We start from the raw sequence: 25590 nt of genomic DNA on the forward strand, positions 1-25590 counted from the left end.
TAATTCCTAAACACTTTTAGGGAGCAGTGTGGTGTAGTGGTTAAAAGCGGTGGACTCATAATCAGGTGAACCGGGTTCGCTTCCCCGCTCCTCCACATGCAGCTGCTGGGTGACCTTGGTCTAGTCACGCTTCTCTGAAGTCTCTCAGCCCCACTCACCTCACAGAGTGTTTGTTGTGGGGAAGGAAGGGAAAGGAGAATGTCAGCCACTTTGAGACTCCTTAGGGTAGTGATAAAGCGGGATATCAAATCCAAAGGCCTCTTCTTCTCCTTCTTCATTCTGTTCTGTTCTGTTTTTTAAACACATTTATTTGAAAGTTACAATACAGCTTTGTCCACTGCCATAATATTACAGAATGACCACTCCAATCCTCAATCCCACATCACTGTCATATTCAAGAAGCCATTCCATTAGTTCTAGCAATGGAGCAGAAAACCTGGGCCTGTAGGATACTTCTGCTTTAATTCCTGCATCTTCTGGACTTCACTTTTGCATGAAGTAGCTTTGCTGCCTCCTTTATCAGGCCTTGCTCCTATAAAACAGGAACATGAAACAGAAATTTAGCAGAAAGATTTCTCTTCATGTTTTTTTCATGCCATTCTCATATCAATTTCCATGTCAGACTGCTGTATGTACAGAGCAGCACCACTAAAAAGGCTGCAGTGTTTAGATGAAGATTCTAGCTCATGGGTAGGCAACCTAAGGCCCAGGGGCCAGATCCAGCCCAATCGCCTTCTAAATCTGGCCCGCGGACAGTCTGGGAATCAGCGTGTTTTTACATGAGTAGAATGTGTGCTTTTATTTAGAATGCATCTCTGGGTTATTTGTGGGGCATAGGAATTCGTTCATTCCCCCCCCCCATATAGTCCAGCCCCCCACAAGGTCTGAGGGACAGTGGACTGGCCCCTGCTCAAAAAGTTTGCTGAGCCACTGCTCTCGCTGCTACTGCTGCTTTAAAAATTCCTACTTAGGATTGCCCTGGCTTTGCTTTTTTAAGAACATCTCTTAACCACAACATTTAGCCAGGCTCCATAAATCACATCATTACCAAATTAACTGCCAGCAGGACTTGGTCTCTTTGACAGCTGAAATAAACTATAGGTTATCTGTAATATCAGAGGGGAAAGGTTTCAGAGTGATAATAGGAAGAAAACAGTAGGTGACCAGAATGATTAATCCAAGCTACCTGTTATGTTGCTGACTTCTCACGTAGTTTTTCATAAAGTGGTAACTGCTATATGTACATTCTTACATACTATAGGATCCCCTGTAAGCTAGAAATTATTTTATTTTTTTAAAAAATGGAACAAAATCCACATTTTATACACCCCACCCTTCCTCAAAAGAAATTGGGGTGATTTGCAAGACCAAAATAAAATTACATTATAACAGTAGTAATGTCCTTATCAATAAATAAAAAACAGTAAGGAAACTAGCAGCAGGCCAAAGAGTGGAGAAACAACTCCAGTTAAAAACTCTGAAGGGGAAATGAAACAACCCCTTTAATTACAAAGGGAAGGTTTTAATCCTTGCCAGTCCCAGTAAAAATGGGAGGTTTTTTCTAAGGCTAATTGCTGCTCCAGGGGGAGATTTGCTATGTGATCATGACTGGGGAGGGGAACAAATAACACGTTGCCATGATCAAGTCTTGAGGTTACAAATGCAGGGGAAACTGTGGCCCAGGTATCCCTACCAGAGCGTGGTGAGAATGGCCACAGCTGGCACACAAGCCATAGCTAGTGAAAGGCAAAAAGATAACAAAGACGGACCCCCACTCTTCCCTGCTCCCTTCCTTGCTTTAATCCTGGCTCAGGGATGTGTTCTGGCATACCCCCAGGATTCACCACCCCAACATCACTTTCCTAATGTCAGACAGTCAGTTGTGCTGCAGATGAGCCAGCCGGGCCCAAGCAATGGGCTGCCTCACACATGCCGCTCAGGAAGGTTCAGAAGCCTGGTCTCCGCACTACTTACTGTTGCTGTTTATTGGTAAAAAGAGAACTATGCCAGGGACAAAAAACAGAGAAGGCAAACATGATTTGGGCATGTTCACTCCAGAGAGTTGCAAGTAGGTCAGTCACTTGCCATTTTTTTTACTAGCCCAACCGCCCACGCATGCATGCTTTGCTTTGGTATTCATTTGTGGCCAGCAAGTGATCAAAAATATAAGTAAGTGCTGAACTGGGGGCGCTTCTCGACTGACAGTCACATACTACCAACAAAAAAATTATGCAATGCTATCTGATTGGGGGATAGCAACAAGCCTGCTTCCCTCAAATATGAGAGAATCCATTGGGAAGTGTGGAATAACACTTGCTCTGATGCAACATTACCTAAACTCCCCACAAGTAAATCTGAATGAATGCTCCTTGAATAGCCAGTGCAGTCTGATCTCCCTGCAAATCAATCAGGATGAATGCTGAATGAATAAGTCACCTGGAACTATCCTAGGTGTGACATTAATTATGCGAATGCAATTAATTGTGCCTGTTTATTGCTATAGACAGTGTTCTCGAAGCTACCAACATGAGTTTGACCAAACTGTGGGAGGCAGTGGAAGACAGGAGGGCCTGGCGTGCTCTGGTCCAAGGGGTCAAGAACAACTAAACAACATTGCTATGTAAACAGCAGCCAGTGGGAAGCTTGGCCTTTTTGCTTCTTGCCACAGTCCTAGCAAAAATTGCCCCTCTGAAGCTGCTTATTTGCCTATCAAAGACAATGGCATTGATACTAGAGGAGGCTTCCCTTGAAATGCTCATAGCAGCTTCAGTCTGTGTCATGAGGTGACAGGGAGAGAAAGAGTTAAACTTCTTGTGCCCTCAGGTTACCCAGCCACTGGTTAAAAGAAAGAGAAAAAAGCAAGCAGTCAGTTGCACCCACACAGTTAATGTCATGGCTACTTTGGTGCTGAATGTCATAAGAATCAGATTCTGAAATACCACAGGCCATAACTGAAATCCTGACCAGAGTTAGACTACTTAAAATCCATTTGACTTCAGTGAATTTAGACAAACTAACTCTGAGCAGGACTGAAGCCATTTAGAACTGAACACGAGTTAAGTCCTCAGAAGTCCTAAAGGTCATTGCAGTCTTTTGAAAATACTGCCATTTCAAGTGTCTAAATGAACTTTTTTTTCTTCAACGGAATCCCAGTCAGGCACACTGAAAATCTTTCCAAAACATTTCCACAAAGTGATAAAATTAATCTTCTTTCTTCTCAAGCAATAGTATTTTGAAATAATAGGTTTTATTAAATGCTCACTAGAATGCAAAATGCTCCCTTGAAAGCCATGCATTCTTCTATTATGTCAGAAATAAATATGTTATTGACTGTTCTGAGTTTAGTTCATACTACATTAACTCTGATAGGAATGTTTTCATATTAAATGAAATGCTTCTCAAGGAGACATATTTTATCAAACAAGCAAGATTTTGTTTTTATGACACTGGTGATCTATGGGAATACTAACAGCCTTTGTCCATTTTCTTTGTGTGTTGTTCTTGGCATAGCAAAAACAATGCCCTTAATACAAAAAATGTACAGACAATGGCTTCAGATCTACAGTTAGTGAAGGACAGGAATGTCATAAATATATACCATCCTGAAGATATGTGGTGTGCAAACACCACATATGTGCATTTGTTGGAAGCTCTTCCAAATTCGTAGAGTTTTGTTGTTGCTGTTGTTTTGGAGGGGTGGAGCCCAGATACGTGCAGATCTTATTGTGGAATTTGAGTGAGATATTGGGGAAATGTGGATTTCAGTGTCCACAGCACCATATACCCAACTCTCCAGGGTCACTTAAATACACAGAGACCTTCACAATCTGTCCTTCTGTGTGCCTTGGTTATGAGTTCAGATAGATCATGTCTATGCAGTTTGTAACACCAGAAATTTGAATGCAGTTCACCAGGCATCTTTGCAGCACAAAGCAGACTTGGTAAATTCCTATTTTTGCTTCCTGTGGATCACAAGTTTTATTTTATTTAGTACTTTTTATTTTCTATTTCTCGTCCCTCGTGGAACTCAAGGTGGGAATAGGATTCCCCAGTGCTCTCCATTCCAGGCAGGGATCAGACCCAGACCTGCTTAGTTTCAGCAAAGGGGCTGTATTCAGATAATTCCCTAGGACCACATGGGGGGGGGGGAGATGTCTAGGCTAAATCATGCCCTGTAGTACTTCAGAATCAAAATATACCCTAACTCAGGTGCAGAGTTGTTTTTGCAGTAGCAGATGAAACAAAATGCTTTCTATTCAAGGGCTACTTAGGAAGATGGCTTAAAACAGCTCAAGGAATGACAGAGATCATGATTCTTGAGGGAAGCAAACTTTGTTCCACCAAAGCATGCAGCTTTAAAAAGCACAGCATTATCTCCTACATTTAAATCCTTAGATTGGTTCCATTTCTATGAGAGCTTGTCATTCAGAATGTTTGCAGTCACAGATTCTCATGCAGCCCATCATCATTATATCCAACTGCTAATTTTACTTTCATATACTTAATCATTTACTTTCATTAATCATTTCTACTTATAATCCCTCTTTTGATAAATGTCAGCAATTTTCTTCCCTTCTGGTGCTGTAATTAGCTGGGTTTGCAAGGGAGGCGTTGACAATGAGGAGAATTAGGCTCTGCAGGAGGAGGAGGTTGAGCCTTGGTGCCTTCGCAGAACAGCTAGAAATAAAACCATACAATATGGTACATGGCAGGCTGCACTCAAATTAGATGACAAAAGTATGATCATCATTCCAGTTCTACTTATTTCAGCAAGTGGGGCAGAAATAATGATGCAGCATTCTAAACACACTTAAATGGTGCTGCTTCTCTCTTCATTCAAATCCCTCCTCAACCCCCCCCCCCCTCATCCAGGGTCAATTTTCATCCCCCAATGCCAGTTTTCATGCTCTCTTATCCTTGCCCCGCCTTCCCTTCTGTTTTCCCCTTCCTGTCAGACTTTAGGCCAATACAGTAAGTCCCTGGAAACCTGCCCACAGGTAGAGAATGTGATGCTTCACAGCTGGGGCCCTCTCCCCTCTAAGGTCCCCTTGAAGGTCCACTCTTGCTTCAGAGTAGACCTGGTGAGCCCTTCGTTCTCGGAACTCAGGAGCCCAGTTCATCACATGACTCTCCCTTTTCTTAGGCTGGCTCCTGTGCACAACCAACACAGCCAGGACTCCTGCTTCTTTCCTAATCCCAGTAACTCTCCCCTTAACTCCCTGAGAACTGGGGCTTACCCTCTTCCGATTTCGCCTGCCTGTGTTTGGGTCATCTGCAGTGTTGAGCCGGAGGGAGCCACTCCCTCCCATGCCCGACTGTGATTCTGTTGGAAGCACCAAATGCTGTGAAGCTTTTCTTGCAACCATCTGATCCCTCCCAGCCCCTTCCTAAATTATTTTGGTACACAGGGGTAAGGTGTGCTCTCCAGCCTGGTCTTAGTGGCCAGGGACGTTTCCTGCATATGCTCACAGAGGCATGAGTCGAGTGCCAGTGCCTTCTCTGTTCTAAACAAAGGATGAAAGGCCACATTGGGTGCTAGAATAGAGTGCTTCATTAAGTTTGCATTCCTGTGTACAGTCATCAGAAGTAAGCCCACCAAACTCACCTAGACATAAGTAGGGCCAGCCTATTATTTTATGGAACTCACTGCCACAAGATGTCGTAATGCCCACCACATGGGTTTTTCTATTAGTATTACCCACCCTCGACCCTAAGGTGGGTTCCAGCATTAAAACAACATTAAAAACAGCTTATTCAGCAATTTTGTTCCAAATTTCTTTCACAGCAGATTACAGATGTGGAGATGGAAGGAATTTTAACCTTCTTTCCCCTCACCATGTCACTTTGTGTTCCTAATAAAGATCACCAGCGCCTGGTCGTTTATCAAAGTGCAGCTACCACAGTCATAGATGGCATAAAATTATTCAGGGTTTTAATAGGAAACAATATTGTGAGGCACTCTAGAAGTATTTCTACAGCTACAGTTACAGCTACAAGTCAAGTCTTGTGGCTGGTGCACACTCCCCTAGTATATGCACACGTCAGTTAAAACCACCTGCTTAAATATTAGTCTTTCACAGTCCATGTGGACAGGCTGACTTCATAAACACTGTAATGATCCTAACACATATGAAGAGAACACATAATTGGTGCACCAGGGACTCAGCTACATTAGGAAAGAAAAACAGTTTTATATGCATTATAACACTGTGACAACAGATGGAGTCGTGGAGTCCCGTCTTTCGCCAATGTGATTTCTCATTATAAAGTTTACAATGTGTTTTCCTGAAACGCTGTTTTGATGTGTCTAGATCCAGCCCTGTTGTTAAAGGGACCTGGTCCACTCTGGCAGTCTTCTATTCTGATGGAGCTGGGAAGACTTTGGCTGTGCATCTGTGATGAAGTCCTCTAACCGAGAGGACAGTAATGCAACATCCTTGGGCCAGAGACGCCCCATCACCGCATGCTTGCCTTGTGGATCTGTGTCTGTGGCTAAGTGCCTCTGCAATTTCCTTCTGACATCAGATCTCAACCTCATGCACTGAAGAGGAGGGATTTGACTTCAATGTGATTGAATCAGGTGTTTGGTGCTGCCCAAGAATCTTGGATTGCTGCTTGTCTGTTCCGATCTGAGTCCAGGGCGGCCTCCTAAAACATCAGTTGCTTAAGAATTTTAACTCCCCTCCCCCCGCCGCCACCACTGATAAATAAAGGATCAAATCATTTCTAAAGATAAATGAGCATGCACGTGATGTTTTGGGTGCATCGGGATTTCAAATCTCATTTGAGCAATGTATTTCTTTTCCAGATGTGCCCAGGGGCTCTGAGATACAATGTGGCTGGCACAGGAGCTGTAGCATCATGGAGCTCTGCTGTATTTAGCATGACCACTTCTTCTTTCTTTATCCTTACAGAGGGCAGTCCGTATACCTGGTGGTTTGGACGTGCCAATGAAAAACACTACTATTGGGGAGGCTCTGGACCAGGCATTCAGAAGTGTGCGTGTGGCATTGAACGGAACTGCACGGATTCCAAATACCACTGCAACTGTGATGCTGATTCAAAAAAAGAGTAAGTATGTTGTTAAGCGCACAGTAACAATACGTTAACAATTTGCAGCACAATCTTACACAATCCTACACACCTAAATCTCTCACAGTACTAAATCTCAAGGTCACACAATTACATGAATTGGTCAGGACAGGCGGAAGGTTCCAGACAGACGTGGTACATAATTAAATGGAGGAATTCAGTTGCAGAGAATGTGATTCTGGCCATCAGCTTTGATAGCTGTTAAGCACTGTTCTGCATCTAAACATTTAGCAGCTACTATTAACCATGGAACATCTATGCTCAAAGGCATTCTACCTGAGAGTACTGGGTGCTAGGAACAAGCAGAAACTTTCCAGCCTTTTAGTCTTTTTATATATTTATGGGCCTGGGTGACAGAGTACATTTACAGTAATCTTTGTGTATACCTTTAAACACCTAAATCTCCTCTTCCTGACTCCACTTTTTTATGTAACAGGTTCTTTTTATACACTGAATATTGCTCTCAAAGGAACACATTTCTAGTACATGACAGAATTGGATCCATTATTAGCTTTGCATTTACTGCTTTGATCTCAGTGATTAAATAAATGTGTGATTATAGCTCAAAAAGGTTTGATAATACGATATACTTCTTTCTCTTTTTTAGCATTTTTCTTTGTTGTAATCAACCTGTTGATATTTGGATCAATAGCAGTATGCAGACTGTTAGAATTAAAACATTAATTCTTCATATTATTAGTGGTTGCTGAACTACAGAAAAGTGCTTGATTCATTTAGGATAAAAATAGGTAATTAATTATATGGATTAACAGAGAGGCTGAACAAGAGAAGCTTTCTTTCAAATGGCTTTTGGATTATAGGAGAAGAATCAAAAGGATACTAAGGTGTAGCAAGCTTAGAAAGTTCTTGGTTTATGAGGTTGAAAGATGCAATCCTGGCTAATAGAACTTAGGTGAGATACTGAAAAAGTCAGTGCTTGGGAAGGTCAACTTGATATGATGCAGCTGCAGGAGCTAAAACACCCAAAATGAGACAAAGGAACAAATTATGTAGGAGATATTTATTATGCCACTGAGTTGTCTTTGCAGAGCTCCTAATGGTCTCCAATCCAGCCACCAAGTAGGTACACGTCTGGTTTTTTCCAGCACTACAGTAATATCCACTGTTTTCTGGACTAAATGTTGACTTAATTGTCATGTTTTGTTTATTATTATTATTATTATTATTATTATTATTATTAATTTAAATTTGAACATCACATTTATATTTCAAAGGGTTGTTGGGTGGCAAGAAATGTTTTAAACATTGCCGTTCTATTTAGAAAATTATTCTAGCATTCCAAAGACCTTTCTGAAAATGTTTATTTTTATCAAAAATCCTAAGCAGGTGTTTCTGAGACAACCTTTGGACACCCAGAGGAGCATCAAGTGGAAAGCACCCCTTCAGAAAACCTAGAGCCAGGGCATGGTGTGCTTTAAAGAGAGAAACCTAGCACTTTGGTTTGGAAAGAAACTGATAACAGCAGCAAAACAAATGTATTGCTAACAGACGAATTTCTGTTCAGGTCTTCTGCCAGCCTAGAACAGGAGCTTGGGGCTCAAGGGGTGGTTGTGGAGGAGAAAAGGGACATTATCTTTCCCACCACCCTAAAATCTTCCCCCAGTGTGCGTGGTATACAGCCTCGGTCCTGTATACCTGAAGGAGCCTCTCTGTCCCCATCATTCAGCGCCGAGGGCCTTCTGGCAGTTCCCTCACTGCGAGAAGCCAAGTTACAGGGAACCAGACAGAGGGCCTTCTCAGTGGTGGCGCCCGCCCTGTGGAATGCCCTCCCTTCAGATGTGAAGGAAATAAGCAGCTATCTTCTGTTTAAAAGACATCTGAGGGCAGCCCTGTTCAGGGAAGTTTTTGATATTTAACGCTGTACTGTTTTTAACACTTGATTGGGAGCCGCCCAGAGTGGCTAGGGAAACTCAGCCAGATGGGCGGGGTATAAAAAATAAATTATTATTATTATTATTATTATTATTATTATTATTATTATTATGGGTCTGGGTCAGGTTTGGGTCTGGCTGCCAACCCCAACCTGAGAACTTTGTTCCTATTTGGAAGTTCTTGGAGAGGGGTCAAGTGCCAGGTGGGAAGGTCCGTATTACGTGGCTCAAATCCTCTCAACATCACATACCAGGTCCTGCAAGCCACTTGTTGGCTGTTGGGGTTCTCTTTGTTTTAAATTTAAAATATTTTTCCTTTTAACTTACAGGCTGCATACTTGAGAAGCTCCCTGCCACTAAGCAGAAACCCTTTCTTGTTTGGCAACCTTGCTTCCAAACAGAGAGCTGCTTGCCCACCCAAGTTTAATATTAGAGGGGATGATGGTGCAATTCCTTCTGACCAGCACCCACAGTATTTTGGACCAGTAGATGAGACTGTTACACACCATCCTGCCTGTGGCCCTGCTCTCCCACTCACTGAACTTCTAACATTGCACTCCACTGCTGGCCTTTGTTCTTCTAGCTAACCCTGAGATCAGGGAGGGGTTTCACCCATTTTCCAATTGGCACAGAATCTCTGCTTTGTTAATCATCCATCTCCCTGCCCCCTTTGTTTGCTTAACAATTTGGCCATTATCAGGCTTACCTGGACATGGGAAACTGAGTCCAGCTATTAAGTGTCTAACTTCAATTCTCCAGGCATTGATTAAATTATGGCACTTGCTAAATCCAGGCACCCAAAAACCCAGAACAAGACAGTCCCTGTGCCAAATGACCACTAAAAAGCCTTCCTGCTGCCCTCAGTTTTTGCATCTGTCACTAGCAAAAGGAAAAATGGCAGCAGTCTTGCAGTGTGTTCTTCTCAAATTTTGTTAATGTATTGAGCTCTCGAAACTATCCGGGAATTTTCTGCTTTGATCCCAAGTACAAACTGAGTCCCGGCACTTACATCGCTCACACATTTTCAGACGCTGTGTTAAGCTACACATCCAGCGTAGCAGGAGAGAAGGCGGTCCTTGCCAGAATTGCTACCTGCCTACCAAGTAACAAAAGCGGTCAGAAAGTAGCCCCAGACTGTGAACCTGCCACCCCAGACTGTGAACCTGTGAACCCCCCACCATCCAGAGGAGGCTGACCACTTTGTCTTAAATCAACCTCATTACCTGTCATCTGCAGGTATTTTACTTCCAAACAGTGCATCTGGATTGAGCTTCAATGGGTGGCTTGCAGTGATTTCATCAAGTTTATTTCTCTAAGCAAAAATTTCTTGAAGCAAGAAATACTAATACAACCAGGCATTTAAGTTTTCCTAATTATTTCAACCTGTTTGAGATAAAGTAGCTGCCCATGTAAGCAAGTCCTCTTTGTGTGTGCTTAAAATCATTGAAACTAGTATGCATTTTTCATTTGAGATAATATTGAAGGAAATGTTTTATCTTGAGCATGAGAGCTCCTTTCATTTCCATGACTGTGTAATCAATATGCAAATAAGTGATTGTTTCTCTTTACCTAGGAGACATTCAGAATGGTTTCGTTGGGAGTGGGAGTGATTTTTCAAAGAGGGATTGGGTCTGTCAAGTGTACTATGTGTGTGAGGACTCTTGCTGCACACAAGGCATCCATACTTTCAAGGTTTTCTCTATTGGCATGAAAGCTGGAGGTGGAGGTTTAGTTGACAGAGCTCAAATGCATAGACCAGCTTTGTATTGGGCAACTGCTCTAGTAGCCATAAGCAACCTGGACTTCCACGCGGGGGAGGGAGTGCAGGGGGAGAAGAGGGGTTGGTCACTCCATCCTTCATCCTCTTGGTTTCCATGTTAGTTGTAGAAGAGAGAGAAATCCTTTCCCAACCAGCATGGAAATGGGGTGTGTTCAAGGACGGGATGGCAAATACCCAGTCATCCCCTACCAGCCCATTTGGTTAAAGGCAAACTTTTTGTACTGGCCTGCTAAGAGGGAGTCTCTTGAGTTTCCTTGTTGGCTGCAGAGGAGGTGACAGACTAGGAACTTTTCTGGGCTCATTTACACAACTGCAATAGATTGTGCATGTAGCAAAGTACTGGTTCTAATTTCAATCATACATCCCTCACCTCATCAAGTCATTTATATAATGAGAACCAGGGTCTATATTGAAAAATGTAATGAGGACTTACGTGAGGGCACTGGTTCTCATTCCAGGTTATATGCTTGGCAGGGCAGCAAGGTATGTGCATTGATCTGGGTGCCCTGTTTTTGCCTTCACTTGTGAACATGGGACAGATTTTGTCCCTAGTATTTTCATTTTGTCTCTCTCACTTATTTCCCCTTTGAGTCTTTTTCACTCTGCATATATGACACTAGAGCAGTTTGCATTCAGATGTAAAGTGACCCTCAATGCTCTGCTGAATCTACAGTAGTGTTTTTACAGGCTTTGGAAATGAAGCCCTACTTCATTTGCTGCCTAGCGCATGTAGTTCTGCCTTCTTGAACATTTTGTTGCAAAGATATCGAACATTAAACTTTAAAAGTTATTTTTGTTATGAAACAATTCAATGCATCATTACACAGCACAAACCTTTGAAATGAACATAAAATTATGCCCTTTCATATTTAGTTTGAAATGTATCATTTGGTAAGAACTATTCTTCCCATCCTGCTAATTTCAGGAATCCCTTTTAGTCACAGACACTTGGTTCTATTCCATTTCAATATTGCACTGCTTAGTTGACAATGTATTCACCGGACAGCAAGGCAGCAAGCCTGGCAAGGAGCTCTTGGTGGTGTGAGCCAGTTATTCAGCAAACTGCAGAGGTGAACACCCAAAAGAACAACTGTCAGAGGACTTCAGCTTGCATCAAACAGTGACTTGCTAAACCTATTTCTAGTGCCATTTCTCACTTTTGTCCTTTGTTTGCTGTTGCGCCCAAAGATGAAGTCTGTTCCTTTGGACGTTTATCTGTCTTCCTCTTTTTCTTCCTTTAGAAAGCTTCTCTCTCTCTGCCCCCCTTTGACTTTCTCTTCCCATTCTTTCCTTGGTTTGGATTTCTCTCTCATGCCTGGTATAGGACAACTTTGCCTCTTCCCTTTCATTTTTCCTTGCTTGCATTTCTCGTCTTAAGTTTCACCATATAACGCTCATGACAAAAATGTTTTGTAAAACCAATTGGTGGTGGTGGTGGTGGTAGCTGTGAATGATTGTGGAATGGGCCTGCAGTTCATCTGCTCCCACAGTTTTCAAAGGAAAAAGTAGCAAGGCTTTCCAGATAGGTGCTGTCACTTTTTGGCCACTTTCAATTCAGTTCAGTGGGCATAGAGCACGCTATGGTGAGCAGAGTTCACTTCTACCTTGTCCCAACCAGTCACTGCATGCACCTTGTAGGCTTGCATTGCTGGAACGTCATCATTCCTCAATTTTGCTTCTCAGAAGGATGTTGTCAAACTTCTGCATGGTTTTTGATCTTTTTGGCCCTTAACCTGCGATGAGAGCAAGTGCTCCATGGAGACCCTTTTGCATGTGGGGATATGCCAACAGGCGTAATTGTCTCCACTCTTCTGCCAGATTCGCTCACTCTGCTTTATATGTGAATGGGGCAAACATATGCTTAAACAAATGTTGCCGCTCCCATTTATTTTGCCCTTAATTAAGTTAATTTTGGAATTGATACTGTAAAAATAACACCTTATCACAGTTACATTGCTGCTATGCTAGTCCTTTTATTTGGAATACTGTTTTCTTCCTGCAAATAAGTGAATTATTATTTATTATTGTTATTATTTATTAAATTTATATACCAACCTTTATACAATGATCTTGGGACAGTTTACAAGATAAAAATACAGGAAAGAAACACAAAAGAAATATTCAAAAGAAAAACAGAACAAAACAAAAATCCCACCTCCCACAAATGCATTTTAAAGGCCATAGAATATTAATCAGCCAAAGGCCTGGTTAAAGAGGAATGTTTTTGCCTGGCACCTATGGATATGTAACGAAGGTGCCAAGCAAGCCTCCCTGGGGAGAGCATTCCACAAACAGCCTGTTCTCGTGTTGCCACCCTCCGGACCTCTCTTGGAGGAGACACACAAAGAAGGGCCTCAGAATAGGAACGCAACAGTGTGGGTTGGTTTATATGGGGAGAGGTGGTCCTTGAGGTATTGTGGGCCTGAGCTGCTTAAGGCTTCCTACAGGCAACTCCCATCCTGCACGCATTCAAGGCACATGTGACCGCTGGTGCGCATGCCATTTTTAGCCCCAGAAGGGGGTGGAAAAGAGCGGGGGAGGAATGGGGCAGAGTGGGCTTTCGCGTGCCCTGTCAGCACACACACAATGACCCCAAGCACAACCCCTGTACAAGTGGGGAGCTGCCTGTAGGTCAAAACCAACACTTTGAACTGGGCCGGAAACTAACTGGTAGCCAGTGAAGTCGGACCAGGATCGGTGTAAGATGCTCAAACCATGGTGAACAAACTGGCCACCAAATTCTGCACCAACTGAAGTTTCAGAACCATCTTCAGAGGCAGCCATACATATAACACACTGTAGTAACCAAACCTAGAGGTTACCAGAGCATAGAAAACAGAAGTTAGGCTCTCCCTGTTCAGATCAGGTTGCAGCTGGGCCAAAGCTGATGGAAGACACTCCAGGCCACTGAGGCCACCTGAGCCTCGAGTGACAGCAAAGGATCCAGGAGGACCCCCAAGCTGCGGACCCACTCCTTCAGAGGGCGTGTAACCCTATCAGAGCAGGCAACCTCCCAGCCATCTGGACGAGGGAACCACCTGCTCACAGTGCCTCAGTCTTATTAGGATTTTCTTTTTTAAAAAATATAATTTTTATAACTTTTTCATTAATACAATACCAAATCATACCACATAATAATACAATCAAAAAAGCCAATTAATGAGTTCCAAATTCAATGTTTTTGGATGATTTCCCGTGTTCCGGTTATCAGGGCCCTTGGCCCTGTTCAGTTGCATTCAGTTGGATCTTTCCTCCACTTGTGTTCAAGACATCTCCCAGCTTGTTTCCTTGCCCTAAGCTCTGGTATACTAGGGAGTATCTTCTTCTTCTTTGGCGATCCCTCATAGCTGAGTAAGATTGTCTTCCATAAATACGGTTTTAACAATGAGTCCGTAAGTGACTGTGGAGGCCAATTCTCAATCCACACATTCTTCCACAGTGGGGACATTGGTTTCTGGGCGGGAGTTGATCACGGTGTGGATTTGCCAAGCGTGCCTTCCTCTTAGCATGTTTCTCCCTTGCGTCCTGAGTTCGTGTCTTCAAAGCCCATGACACCTTTGGTAAAGGCTGTTGTCCAACTGGAGCGCTCACAGGCCAGTGTTTCCCAGTTGTCAGTGTTTATACTACATTTTTTTAGATTTGCCTTGAGACTGTCTTTAAACTAGGGAGTATACTAGGGAGCCAAATGGGCTCCACAAAGTGGGAAAGGGCACTCAGGGAAGTGGGAAAGGGCACTCAGGGACAATCATTTCAATGGCCTGAGCCATTCAAATGTTCCAGAGGTCAGCCAGGGCATCAAGAGCAGCACCAGTCACATCAGCCGAAAAATCCTGCAGAACCATTTGGGAAGCCATTGGATCCATCAGCCTCCAAGGCAGACCATCCTCACAGGTCCCCCACCTCTGCGGAGGGGGAAAGGTGCTGAAAGCCTAAATCTCAACAGGAAGTGATCTGACCATGACAAGGGAGTGATATCAATGTCCCCCATTAACAGGTCACCAAGGTCCAGAGTGTGGCCTGCCATGTGCTGGTGACATGTTGGGACAGCCAATGAAGTTCTGAGCCACCCCAGAGCCAGTCACCTTGGCATGGATTTTGAAGTGCTCCAGAACCAGGGGTCTGGGAGTCGTGAGCACTGCCTCTGAGATCAGCTCTGTCAGAACACAGACTCTAGTTCTCTCCACCAACTGGACCGAGAGCCTGGAGATAGAGAGAGAATCTCTTCAGACCACAGCAACTCCCCCTCCCTGCCCCCCAAGTCTGGCCTGAGGCTGCACTGAGTACCCAGGTGGGCACAGCCAGGTGAGACCAACTCCACCCTGCTCACCCACCCAGGTCTCAGTGATGCAGACCACACCAGCCTCCTCATCCATGATCAGATCTGATCATATCATGGATGAGGGAGGTCTTAAAGGTAAAGGTAAAGGTACCCCTGCCCGTACGGGCCAGTCTTGACAGACTCTGGGGTTGTGCGCCCATCTCACTCAAGAGGCCGGGGGCCAGCGCTGTCTGGAGACACTTCCAGGTCACATGGCCAGCGTGACAAGCTGCATCTGGCGAGCCAGAGCCGCACACGGAAACGCCGTTTACCTTCCCGCTAGTAAGCGGTCCCTATTTATCTACTTGCACCCGGAGGTGCTTTCGAACTGCTAGGTTGGCAGGCGCTGGGACCAAGCAGCGGGAGCGCACCCCGCCGCAGGGATTCGAACCGCCGACCTTTCGATCGACAAGCCCTAGGCGCTTGAGGCTTTAACCCACAGCGCCACCTGCGTCCCGAGGGAGGTCTTACTCCTAGCCAATTTGGCATTCAGCAACAGCATGCTCAATCATGCTTATCATGAAAAATGTTTATTAAAAATCCCAGGCTCCTTCTACTTAATTTCAGTAGAGTAAATGAAGAGTTTGATTCATTTATCTTTTGTTTGACCCAGCTACAAACGCTTGTGTTATGACAATGCAGTTTATTACAGCAATGTCTGAGCTGGGATAAAACTAGTTCTTTAGTTTCTAGATCAGACTTGATGTACTATATATTGATAATAAATCCTGAATTCAGACAAGATAAACCATGGCTAATCTTGATAGAAATGAGCTCATGTGCTTTTTTTATTAACTGCAGCTTGTTGTGTTTTCTGTGGTTTATATCAGTGTTCCCCAACCTTGGGCCTCCAGCTGTTTTTGGACTACAATTCCCATCATCCTTGACCACTGGTCTTGCTAGCGAGGGATGATGGGAGTTGTAGTCCAAAAACAGCTGGAGGCCCAAGGTTGGGGAACACTGGTTTATATGACTTGCTGTAAGGGGGGGGGATATAATGTGACCAAGCGTTCCACCTTGCAGCCAGGACAATCAACATGGTCTTTAAACCACAAGTGAACATCCAAGAGACAGCAGGTGTGGTTCTTCTGCAGTTCCTCCCTCTTGGTTCATCTCATTTGCCACCCCTCCCATCAGCTGCTCAGCTGCACACATTGAGACCTGTGTGTCATTGTGTGAAGAGGCAGGGTGGGTGGCCATGCTAGGAAGAGGATGGGACAACAGTTGCCTTCCCTTCTACTTCATCCAGAGTGTTATGGATCCATTTCTAGGATCTGGGTTGAATCTTTACTTTCAAGAAAGTCCCACGGGGCTCAGAGAGCTTGCTTCCTAGTAAGCATGTTTAGAATTGCAGCAAAAATGTGATTATACATTTGGTATATATCAGAAATGTGTGTGTGCGTGCTCTATTGTAATATGTGTTGCATATAGTTTTACAGTCACACAGTGTGATTCGATTAGTCTGAGCTCTCTCTCTGTCTCTGTCTATCTGTCTGTCTGTCTCTCTCTCTCTCTCTCTCTCTCTCTCTCTCTCTCAAAAAGCCCTTCCCTTTGTCATTTATGCACAGGAGTTTCCCCCCTCTTTTTCTACTCTCAATACAACTTCAAAGCTCTAATTTGATATTAAGGTGCTGCAACCTTCATAAACCATGAAATCATATCTGAAGGTCTGAAATGAAATACAGTGTTTAACTAGGGATTATCCTTCCATATCCATTCAGCCAGAAACCATAACTTATTCTATATTTATTGCATATTTGTGAGGTTTCTTGAATGCATTGCATTTGAAGTCTGCTCTGCTGTCACTCAGGTTTTTTGGACAAGCTAGATGATTTCTAACATCTCAAATGGTTTTCTTGCAGGGTATGTGTGGAAAGAGCAGGGAGAGAGATAAATAAGGAGTAAAAAATCACCAGGTTGGCTTGTTATTTAAATGGTAATTGCACATTTACCCCAACAATTAGACGTTTCCATAAAATTCCTCCTTTCTTTTCTTTGTTTTAACCAAAGGCTGAATAGCAAATAAATAAGGGTTTTTTTAGACCTTAACAGGTGTTTTAAAACTTCAAAACTATTTACAAGTACAAGCAACAATGGTGGCTTTGTTTGCACAGCTCATCTTTCTGGCACACCATGCTCTTCAGCTGCTTTCTCACAGCATTGCCTTTCACAACCATTCATTTCCCACTCAACTCTCTTGCAGTCTAACTTGACTAGGTCTATAGCTTTATTGAACAAACACCTTCCAAAATTCTAACTTTAATTGGAAATATTCGTAACAACTCTAACAGCACAATCCTGTACATGTCCAGGTGACGTCAATAGGGATTACTTCTAAGTAGACATCTCAAGAATTGCACTGTTCGATTTCTGCAATATGGATTTAAATTAGCCTCACATTTTACACTGTTTTAAGGGTTGTGTCATGTGTATTAAGTGACCAAATGCTATTACAGTAGGAATGGCATATAAAGTCACAAATATCCTGTAGGATTCAGCTGCCTTTGAATTGATAATTCAATCTGTCACCTGTTTAGTGGCTCATTTACACCCTGTTTTTGGGATATTTAAGAAGAAATCTTCCATCATGCCAAGGCAAAACCCATCTGCTTTCATTCACCACTCTCAAACATTAAGTAAGCATGCAAGATTTCAAATCCCCAGTGAGAAAATCCTGTGGCAATTTTCCGATTTCCAAGGATATTAACGCTGCTAACATAAAACAGTTCTTAAATCATAAACCCTCATAAACAGACCATAAAGTCTTCGACAAATGAACGAGGCAGCATTTCATTTTCTAACAAGGTCATCTTGCCTCCTGGAAAAGATACTAAAACAGCAGCCTAATTGAAATGAAAATAATTCTATGAGACATATGCCAGTGTTTACAAGCAGTCCCAAAGTGAAGTATCTGTTTCTCCCTGTTACTTTATAGCAGAGTGATCTACATAATGAAGGGGGGGCTCCCCAGCCCCAATCTGTTAATTACCTTTCTTGTGTGCTATTGCGTTTAATGTGTTTACGAATCTTGGCACATCCAATTGCCAATAATTATTTGTCACAAATGAAGGATAAAAATGTTTTAAAGATAGTTATTTAGTTCTCCTTTTTCTTTGTCTTACTGGAACATCTCAGTTAACGCCAATCACAGAGGCCTCCTTCTGCCCCCAGCGGATGCATCAACATCATGTTTATAGCTCAATTTGTAGCCCACTCTTCAAATCACTCTTTTTAAAAGCCACTATTATAAACAGCATCTTTTGAAACCTTTACATAGCTTGGAGCCTGAAATGGTCCTTTCTTCTTGCCAATTACAAAATAATGAGGACCTTCAGTCTGTCTGGATTGAGTGCCCTGTCCTAGGTGGGAAGCCCGGCTGCTGCCAGTTGAATCCCCCCTTCCCTCATTTCCTGCAGCACTTACCCTCTGCATTGAAATCAAGTTGGGTGCTTCCTAAACGCCATTCTTCGTGAGTACGGAAAGGTGACATCACAACATGGAGTTAGTTATCCCAGATGTCACTGGGGCCAGAAGAAATCCTGGGTGCACCTCCATTTCCCATGGAGTTGGGTCCAACTCAGCTGGGCCTCCTGCTGCAGAACAGTTACCCAACTGCTCCGTGTGTAAAATGATGCTCTCAAAAGAACATTCTCCACAACTCCGATGGAAGGTTTCCCCTTAAGATTCAACTAAGTTGTAGCAACCATAAATAGGTTTCCTTTCAAGAAACTGTATCATCAACCTACTGAAGAGAGCAATGCATATGGGCCAACATCTTGAAATTTATCATTCCAGTACACTGTAAATAAGAACCAGTTTGACACAGTACCATTTCTCAGATTTTGACATCATAAGTGCACAAGCAAAACATTGAAGGGGAGGAAATGTTGCTCAAGAACTTTGAAGGTGGTGTTTTGAAAGTACAATATATTTAAGGGTTAAGAAACCTAAACATCTTCTTGTGGTAGTTTGTAAAGGAATCTGTGAACAAGGTCCTGTGTATATCGGAGTCACTCTCTGGTTGCAGCAACTATGGATGCTCAAAACTGCTATAGTTTAACTTCCTTTGTTCCTCTTCCCTGTTGCCTAAAGAAGCCAGCTACTACTGAGCCTAGGGCTTGCCGATCAGAAGGTCGGCGGTTCGAATCCCCGCAACGGGGTGAGCTCCTGTTGCTCGGTCCCACCTAGCAGTTCAAAAGCATGTCAAAGTGCAAGTAGATAAATAGGTACCACTCCATTGGGAAGGTAAATGCCGTTTCCGTGCACTGCTCTGGTTTGCCAGAAGCGGCTTAGTCATGCTGGCCACATGACCCGGAAGCTGTCTGCGGAGAAACGCCAGCTCCCTCGGCCTATATAGTGAGATGAGCACCGCAACCCCAGAGATGTTCGCGACTGGACCCAACGGTCAGGGGTCCCTTTACCTTTACTGCTGAGGAAGACGAGGGGCAGGGACTCTCCAGGCGGCTGTATTGACTGGCTAAACCTATAGCTGCTACAGCCAGTCAGGGGTAGATCAGCTTGAATGTACATGGGGGGGGGGAGGGGGTTGCTTCACAGATTCTTGGATGAATTCCCCACCCACCGCCACAAAGAAAAGCTGTTGCAGTTAGCACTCAGAGATATAATGGGCTCTAGGAGTTTGTTTGAAGCAAGAAGGGAATGCATGATTTCAGAGAAGGTTCGTTAGCATGGCTCCATGTGGTATAGAGATGACAGAATTAGTCACCACTAAAAGGTTACCTGTGTTGGCAAAAGTGTAGCCCTGGGTTACATACATAATGTTGGAAAGGACGTAGTCTGGGTGAAGATCTAACAAGAAAACTAACAAGTATCTTTTGTGCAGCTTGAATATATTCAGGTGGCAGCGAGGTCTGAATCATTATTCACAATTGCCCTTTGAATTGGGGTCTTGAATATATCAAGGAAGGACTTACATTATTGGGATGAACTGAGAAGCCATTACAATAATAAAACAGTCATATTCCAGCTTTTTGCAAGTTATTAGAATGAACTATTTAAATTCTTCAACTCTTGGCTGGATGACATCTGGATTGATTTGTTTTTTATTTGTCACTAAGGTCTAGAACAGGGGTAGGCAACCTAAGGCCCGGGGGCCGGATGAGGCCCAATCGCCTTCTCAGTCCGGCCTGCAGACGGTCCGGGAATAAGCGTGTTTTTATATGAGTCGAATGTGTCCTTTTATTTAAAATGCATCTCTGGGTTACCGTATTTGTGGGGCATAGGAATTCGTTCATATATTGTTTTTCAAAATATAGTCTGGCCCACCACATGATCTGAGGGACACTGGACAGGCCCACGGCTGAAAAAGGTTGCTGACCCTTGATCTAGAACGTTGTGTCCTGTAACTTGTGGCCTCCATTCCTCAGGCTCCTTTCCTAAGAAAGTGAGTTCAGGCACAGGGATCTTTCCTACCTCTTCTGCTGTGAAGACAGATACTAAGAATTCATCCAGCTTCTCTGCCATCTCCTTATCCTCCTTTCACACACTTTTGACTCCCTTCTCATTGAAGGGTCTACCTCCTTTGCCAGTTTCCTGCTTCTAACCTATTTAAAGAATTTAAAATTGTTGGTCTTAAGTCTTATGTTAATGGGCTTCCTGAGGTTTTTTTGCATCTGATTGTTTGCATTTGTTTTGCCAAAGTTTGTGTCCTCTTTTAGTATCGACATTTGGGCAAGACTTTCGTTTTCTGAAGGAAGCCTCCTCACTTCTGATCACTTCTTTGCCTCTGCTAGTTAACCATGCTGGCATCCTCTTGGCCTTCCTGATCTGTGGTGTACATTCTAGCTTAGCTTTTGTTATTATGGCTTCAAAAAATCCCCAAGCAAGCAAGAGTTGACTCACTTGATTTGCCATTTCAGCTTTTTTGTTTGTTTGTTTGTTTACCAATCCCCTCCTTTTTTAGAGGTCTTCTATTTTGAAATTCACATGTCAGATTTTCTGATAGCACTGTGATCACTGTTCCCATTTGGTTCAATAACACTTGCACCTCTTAAGTTTAAGACCAACATCACCTTCCCTCTGTTCAGTTCCATCAGTCCCTGTTCTCGGACACTGTAATTTATGGTATCTAGAAATTTTACCTCTTTGCTGTGACTGGAAGTGTGTTTGCCCTGTCTACATGAGTGTACTTGAAGTTTGTCATTACTGCAGTATTTCCTACTTTGGGAGCCTCTTTAATTTCCATAATTTCATTATGTATCTCCATCTCATCTTCAGCATTTTGGTCAAGGGGCCAATAGTACATCCCCAGTACTAAATTAACATTATTAGAATTAGTAGTATTTAACTTATTAATCACTTCCCATGAGGCATCCCGGAGCAATGTAAAACACAGTAAAAACATATATAGAACTGCATATATAAAAACAGCTAAAACTTGCACACACACAGTTGGAAAAAAACCCAATTACTCTAGCTTTAGCTTTGCCCTTTTCATGAACGGTCAGCATTTCAAAGAAGGCTGCCTGGAAAGCGCTGCCTTTCAACCCCCTACCTGGCAAGCTCGGTTTTGTTTCAATGACAACGCAACTGCATTTCTCCATGCCACTGGTTGCAACATGCATGACAGCCACTGACTCCTCCCTGGTCCGGTCTACCAAGCTATCTAGACACTACCAGGATCCCCACATCCCCTGGAGTAGACTTGGCATGAGAGGAAAACCACTCATCTAGGCATCCTAGAAGAGGATAAAGTGAAGGAATTGTGTACAACTATCAAAAGAGAATGGGGACGCAGGTGGCGCTGTGGGTTAAAGCCTCAGCGCCTAGGACTTGCCGATCGAAAGGTCGGCGGTTCGAATCCCTGCGGCAGGGTGCGCTCCCGCTGCTCAGTCCCAGCGCCTGCCAACCTAGCAGTTCGAAAGCACCTCCGGGTGCAAGTAGATAAATAGGGACCGCTTACCAGCGGGAAGGTAAACGGCGTTTCCGTGTGTGGCTCTGGCTCGCCAGAGCAGCGATGTCACGCTGGCCACGTGACCCGGAAGTGTCTCCGGACAGCGCTGGCCCCTGGCCTCTTAAGTGAGATGGGCGCACAACCCCAGAGTCTGTCAAGACTGGCCCGTATGGGCAGGGGTACCTTTACCTTTACCTATCAAAAGAGAGGGACGCAGGTGGAGCTGTGGTCTAAACCACTGAGCCTCTTGGGCTTGCTGATCAGAAGGTTGGCAGTTCGAATCCTCGTGACGGGGTGAGCTCCCGTTGCTCGGTCCCTGCTCCTGCCAACCTAGCAGTTTGAAAGCACGTCAAAGTGCAAGTAGATAAATAGGTACCGCTCTGGCGGGAAGGTAAACGGCGTTTCCGTGCGCTGCTCTGGTTTCCCAGAAGCGGCTTAGTCATGCTGGCCACATGACCCAGAAAAACTGTCTGCGGACAAATGCTGGCTCCCTTGGCCAGTAAAGCAAGATGAGCGCAGCAACCCCAGAGTCATTCGCGACTGGACTTAACTGTCAGGGGTCCTTTACTTTTTATTTTTACTTTTTACTTACTGTTGTTAGCTGCTCTGAGCCTGACTTCAGCTGGGGAGGGCGTGATATAAAAAACAATTTATTACTATTATTATTATTATTATTATTATTATTATTATTATTATTAGAGAAGGCAAATGAGAAAACATGTCTTGAGTTGTCATTATGGTTACTTGAAATAGTTAGCTATAGCAATAAAACAAAATAATTAGAGGCAGTGCATTTATTAAAGAAAAGAAGCTGCCAGAAGTTGTTACAGCTGGGCGACTTGGGACAGCCCTGAGCAGATGCTGGTTTGACAGCGGCCACATTCACCACCCCGGAAGGTGCTAAAAGCTACAGCAAGCTGTCTCCCTAGCTGGTTTGGGGGCCACCCCTGGTTCTGGTGCTGGTCAGGTAAATGCGCCCCCACCCCCCTCATTCTCTCTGATTCTGGCAGGTGGCTATGACAGCTCAAAAGGGCCCTTGCACAAACGCACATGTGTGCAATGGGAGAGGCCTGGCCGGAAAGCTTAAAGCCCACCACCGCTACACAGGAGAGGGATTGAGGAAAAGGAAGAAAAGGAATACGAATCAGCCCCGCGCTGGAGATTGACCAAATGTGGCTAGGAGCTAGGTGGAGCCATCAATCTTGTAAAAAGTGTAGACTTGCACATGCTGTCCAGCTTCTGTTTTTGCTTGAAATGTTCATTTTGGGCATCCCAGAAGTATGTAAAGGCAAAACGCAGGTGGGAGAGTGCTGGCCTGCAATGGCACCCACCTGAGAGGTGATGGAACTTGGTTCCCGAAAGCTCCAGCAGAAAAAAAGCACTGATTAGAGCAGGTCACCATCTATGTGGGGCCATGGAGCCGAGCCCCCCCCCCATTTTCACTGTGGGGTCTGGGCCCTCTCCATATTCTGTACCTGGGTGGGCCCTGTCAGGCCCTCCTGCAGGTGCAGAGGGTTCCGTCGGGCCCTCCCACAACTGCGGTGGGCCCCACCAGGTCTCCTCCCACCGTGTGATGTCACATACACACACCAGCGCCCCCCTCCCATGTGGGGCAGAACTCGGCATGCCTGGATTAGAGGTATGTTTTAGTTTGTCAGGGGCTTATGCATGCATTCTGCATAGAAAGCTAACAAACACTTAAAAAATACTATCTTGACACTTTATTTCTGAGAGACCTTATAGCTCTTTGCAAATCTTATGTAGTGCAAAGAAAGTAGAAATCTGAAAATTATTCCGAGATGTTATCTATCTCATTACAATTACAGGATTATTCATCTCCCATTTGGTTATTAACTGGAATACAGCACACTGAGAATGTAATCCCTGTTCTTTTGGGGTGATTTCCTTTGGGAGAGAAGGATGATAGAGGCCATTTTTGCAATCAAAATTTACAAAATATTTAAATAGCGGATGCATTATTATCTAAGTACTGAATATTCCAGCAGTGATTATTTCTAAATATCCACAATGAAGTCAGCATGCTGGACTTGTTCTGTAATTAACTCGCTTTCCTTTGTGGGGCTTTAATGCTTGTAAGCAACACAGAATTCTGATGAGCTGTGTGGTGACTGAAAGCTCCCTCCATCACTTGGGTGACCAGAGGTTTCTCCACCAAAATAGCTTGGCCATCGTCTGTTGGTCTCCAGGTGCCGCAAGACCCCCATCAGCAAGCAAGCTGCTTCTCAGAGTCTCCCCCTCCAGCTTGATGTGCTTGGTGGGGAGAAGGCCAGCGAATTTATACTCCAGAAGCAGACCGTGGGGCCCTCTTACTAATGCTATATTCAGACAGCACACTATTCCATTTCCCCAACATTCCCTTACCTGATACCTTCTGCATTTTATGTGGCCTTTCGTATGACATAAAAGCCACCTGGAAATCTAGCAGACTCTAGTGTAAATTTAGCACTCACTTCTGTGTTAACTGCTTCCAGAAAACATCTGTTTGCAATCCTGTTGACCCGGAAAATCGTGGTATCCCAGCACACTGATATTTCCTGCCAAATTCATGGGTGAATCTTGGGGGAACGGAAGTGCACATGTGTTGGGTGGCATTGCTTTTGTGTCGCACCACCCACACTGGTGTGAATATCACTCAAAAAGCCACAGTTCCATAACACAACAGGGAATGTAGTGTAAAAGGAACATTAGAAAGAGCAGCAGAAGTGTCAGCATTATAACCAGGAAAACTAACACAAAATCCCATACCCTACAACGTTCCTCAGATGAAAATAGGGACATTTCTCACTCCTCTCAAGCTGACCCTCCTTGACCCCCCCCCCTTTTTACTGTCCCCCTCCAGGCCCTTCCTGTCCAAAGAAGGGCAAGTGCCGCCCCCCCCCCACACCACTGGGACAGAGCACACACGCCCTCCACCACCCTGAGAAAACCCCTTAATCCTGATTTTATTTTATTCTTTGGTAGATTTACAAAAACAAAAGCACACCCCAAAAAATAAATTTTAAAAAGGGGCAAGATTAGATGTGGATGCACAAAGCATTTTGTAAAAAAAACACCTTTCCTCGCACTGAGGGTGGCCTGGCCCTCTGCCTGCCCCTCTGGGACTGGGCTTCAGTGGTGGCAGCCTCCCCTCCTCCTCCTCCCCCCTTGCTCTCCAGCAACCTCTATGAGCTGCAGCAGAGGCCATGGAGAGGCCGTGGGGTGCCCCCTTGCAGCTGCCACTGCCACGGCCTTTGCTCAGAACAGGCCCCAGCTAATCCGCCTCCTGAGCTTGGCAATGGCGGTGCTGGAGGGAGAAATAGGGACACTCTGGGGTCAAATCAGAAGCTGGAGTGGCTTTTGTAATTCTGGGACTGTTGCTGGAAAATAGGGACACTTGGAGGGTATGTGATTCCCTACATCTTAATGCATCATATAAATGGATGCCACTTAAAGGCTGGCAAATGAGTCCCCCTTCCTGCCTTGTGCTTCAGGTCACAAGTTATTCCTCAGCAGCATAAATATTTCCACAACTCACAATGAGTGACCATTGTTATAAACAACAAACTAGGTCTCAGCATGATGCATGTCTAAGTGA

At 44.2% G+C, this 25590-nt stretch overlaps 1 protein-coding gene and 1 long non-coding RNA gene across 2 annotated transcripts in view; one reads left to right on the plus strand and one right to left on the minus strand.

The window, feature by feature from the left end:
- The window catches only part of CNTNAP2 (contactin associated protein 2), a 1037318-nt gene that overhangs the window by 867823 nt on the left and 143905 nt on the right, over nucleotides 1-25590 (plus strand). Inside the window, exon 14 of the mRNA XM_079947520.1 lies at nucleotides 6915-7071. Within this exon, the coding sequence (XP_079803646.1) occupies nucleotides 6915-7071 (157 nt within the window). The remainder of the gene's footprint in view (nucleotides 1-6914; nucleotides 7072-25590) is intronic.
- On the minus strand, nucleotides 319-23616 carry LOC307199697. Its single transcript, XR_013832137.1, has 3 exons — nucleotides 23327-23616; nucleotides 20516-20646; nucleotides 319-532 (listed from the first exon to the last, which is right to left on the minus strand). It is a non-coding gene; the product is annotated as an uncharacterized lncRNA (long non-coding RNA).

This window comes from Podarcis cretensis (genome assembly GCF_951804945.1).
Source record: "Podarcis cretensis genome assembly, chromosome: 12".
NCBI lineage: Eukaryota > Metazoa > Chordata > Lepidosauria > Squamata > Lacertidae > Podarcis > Podarcis cretensis.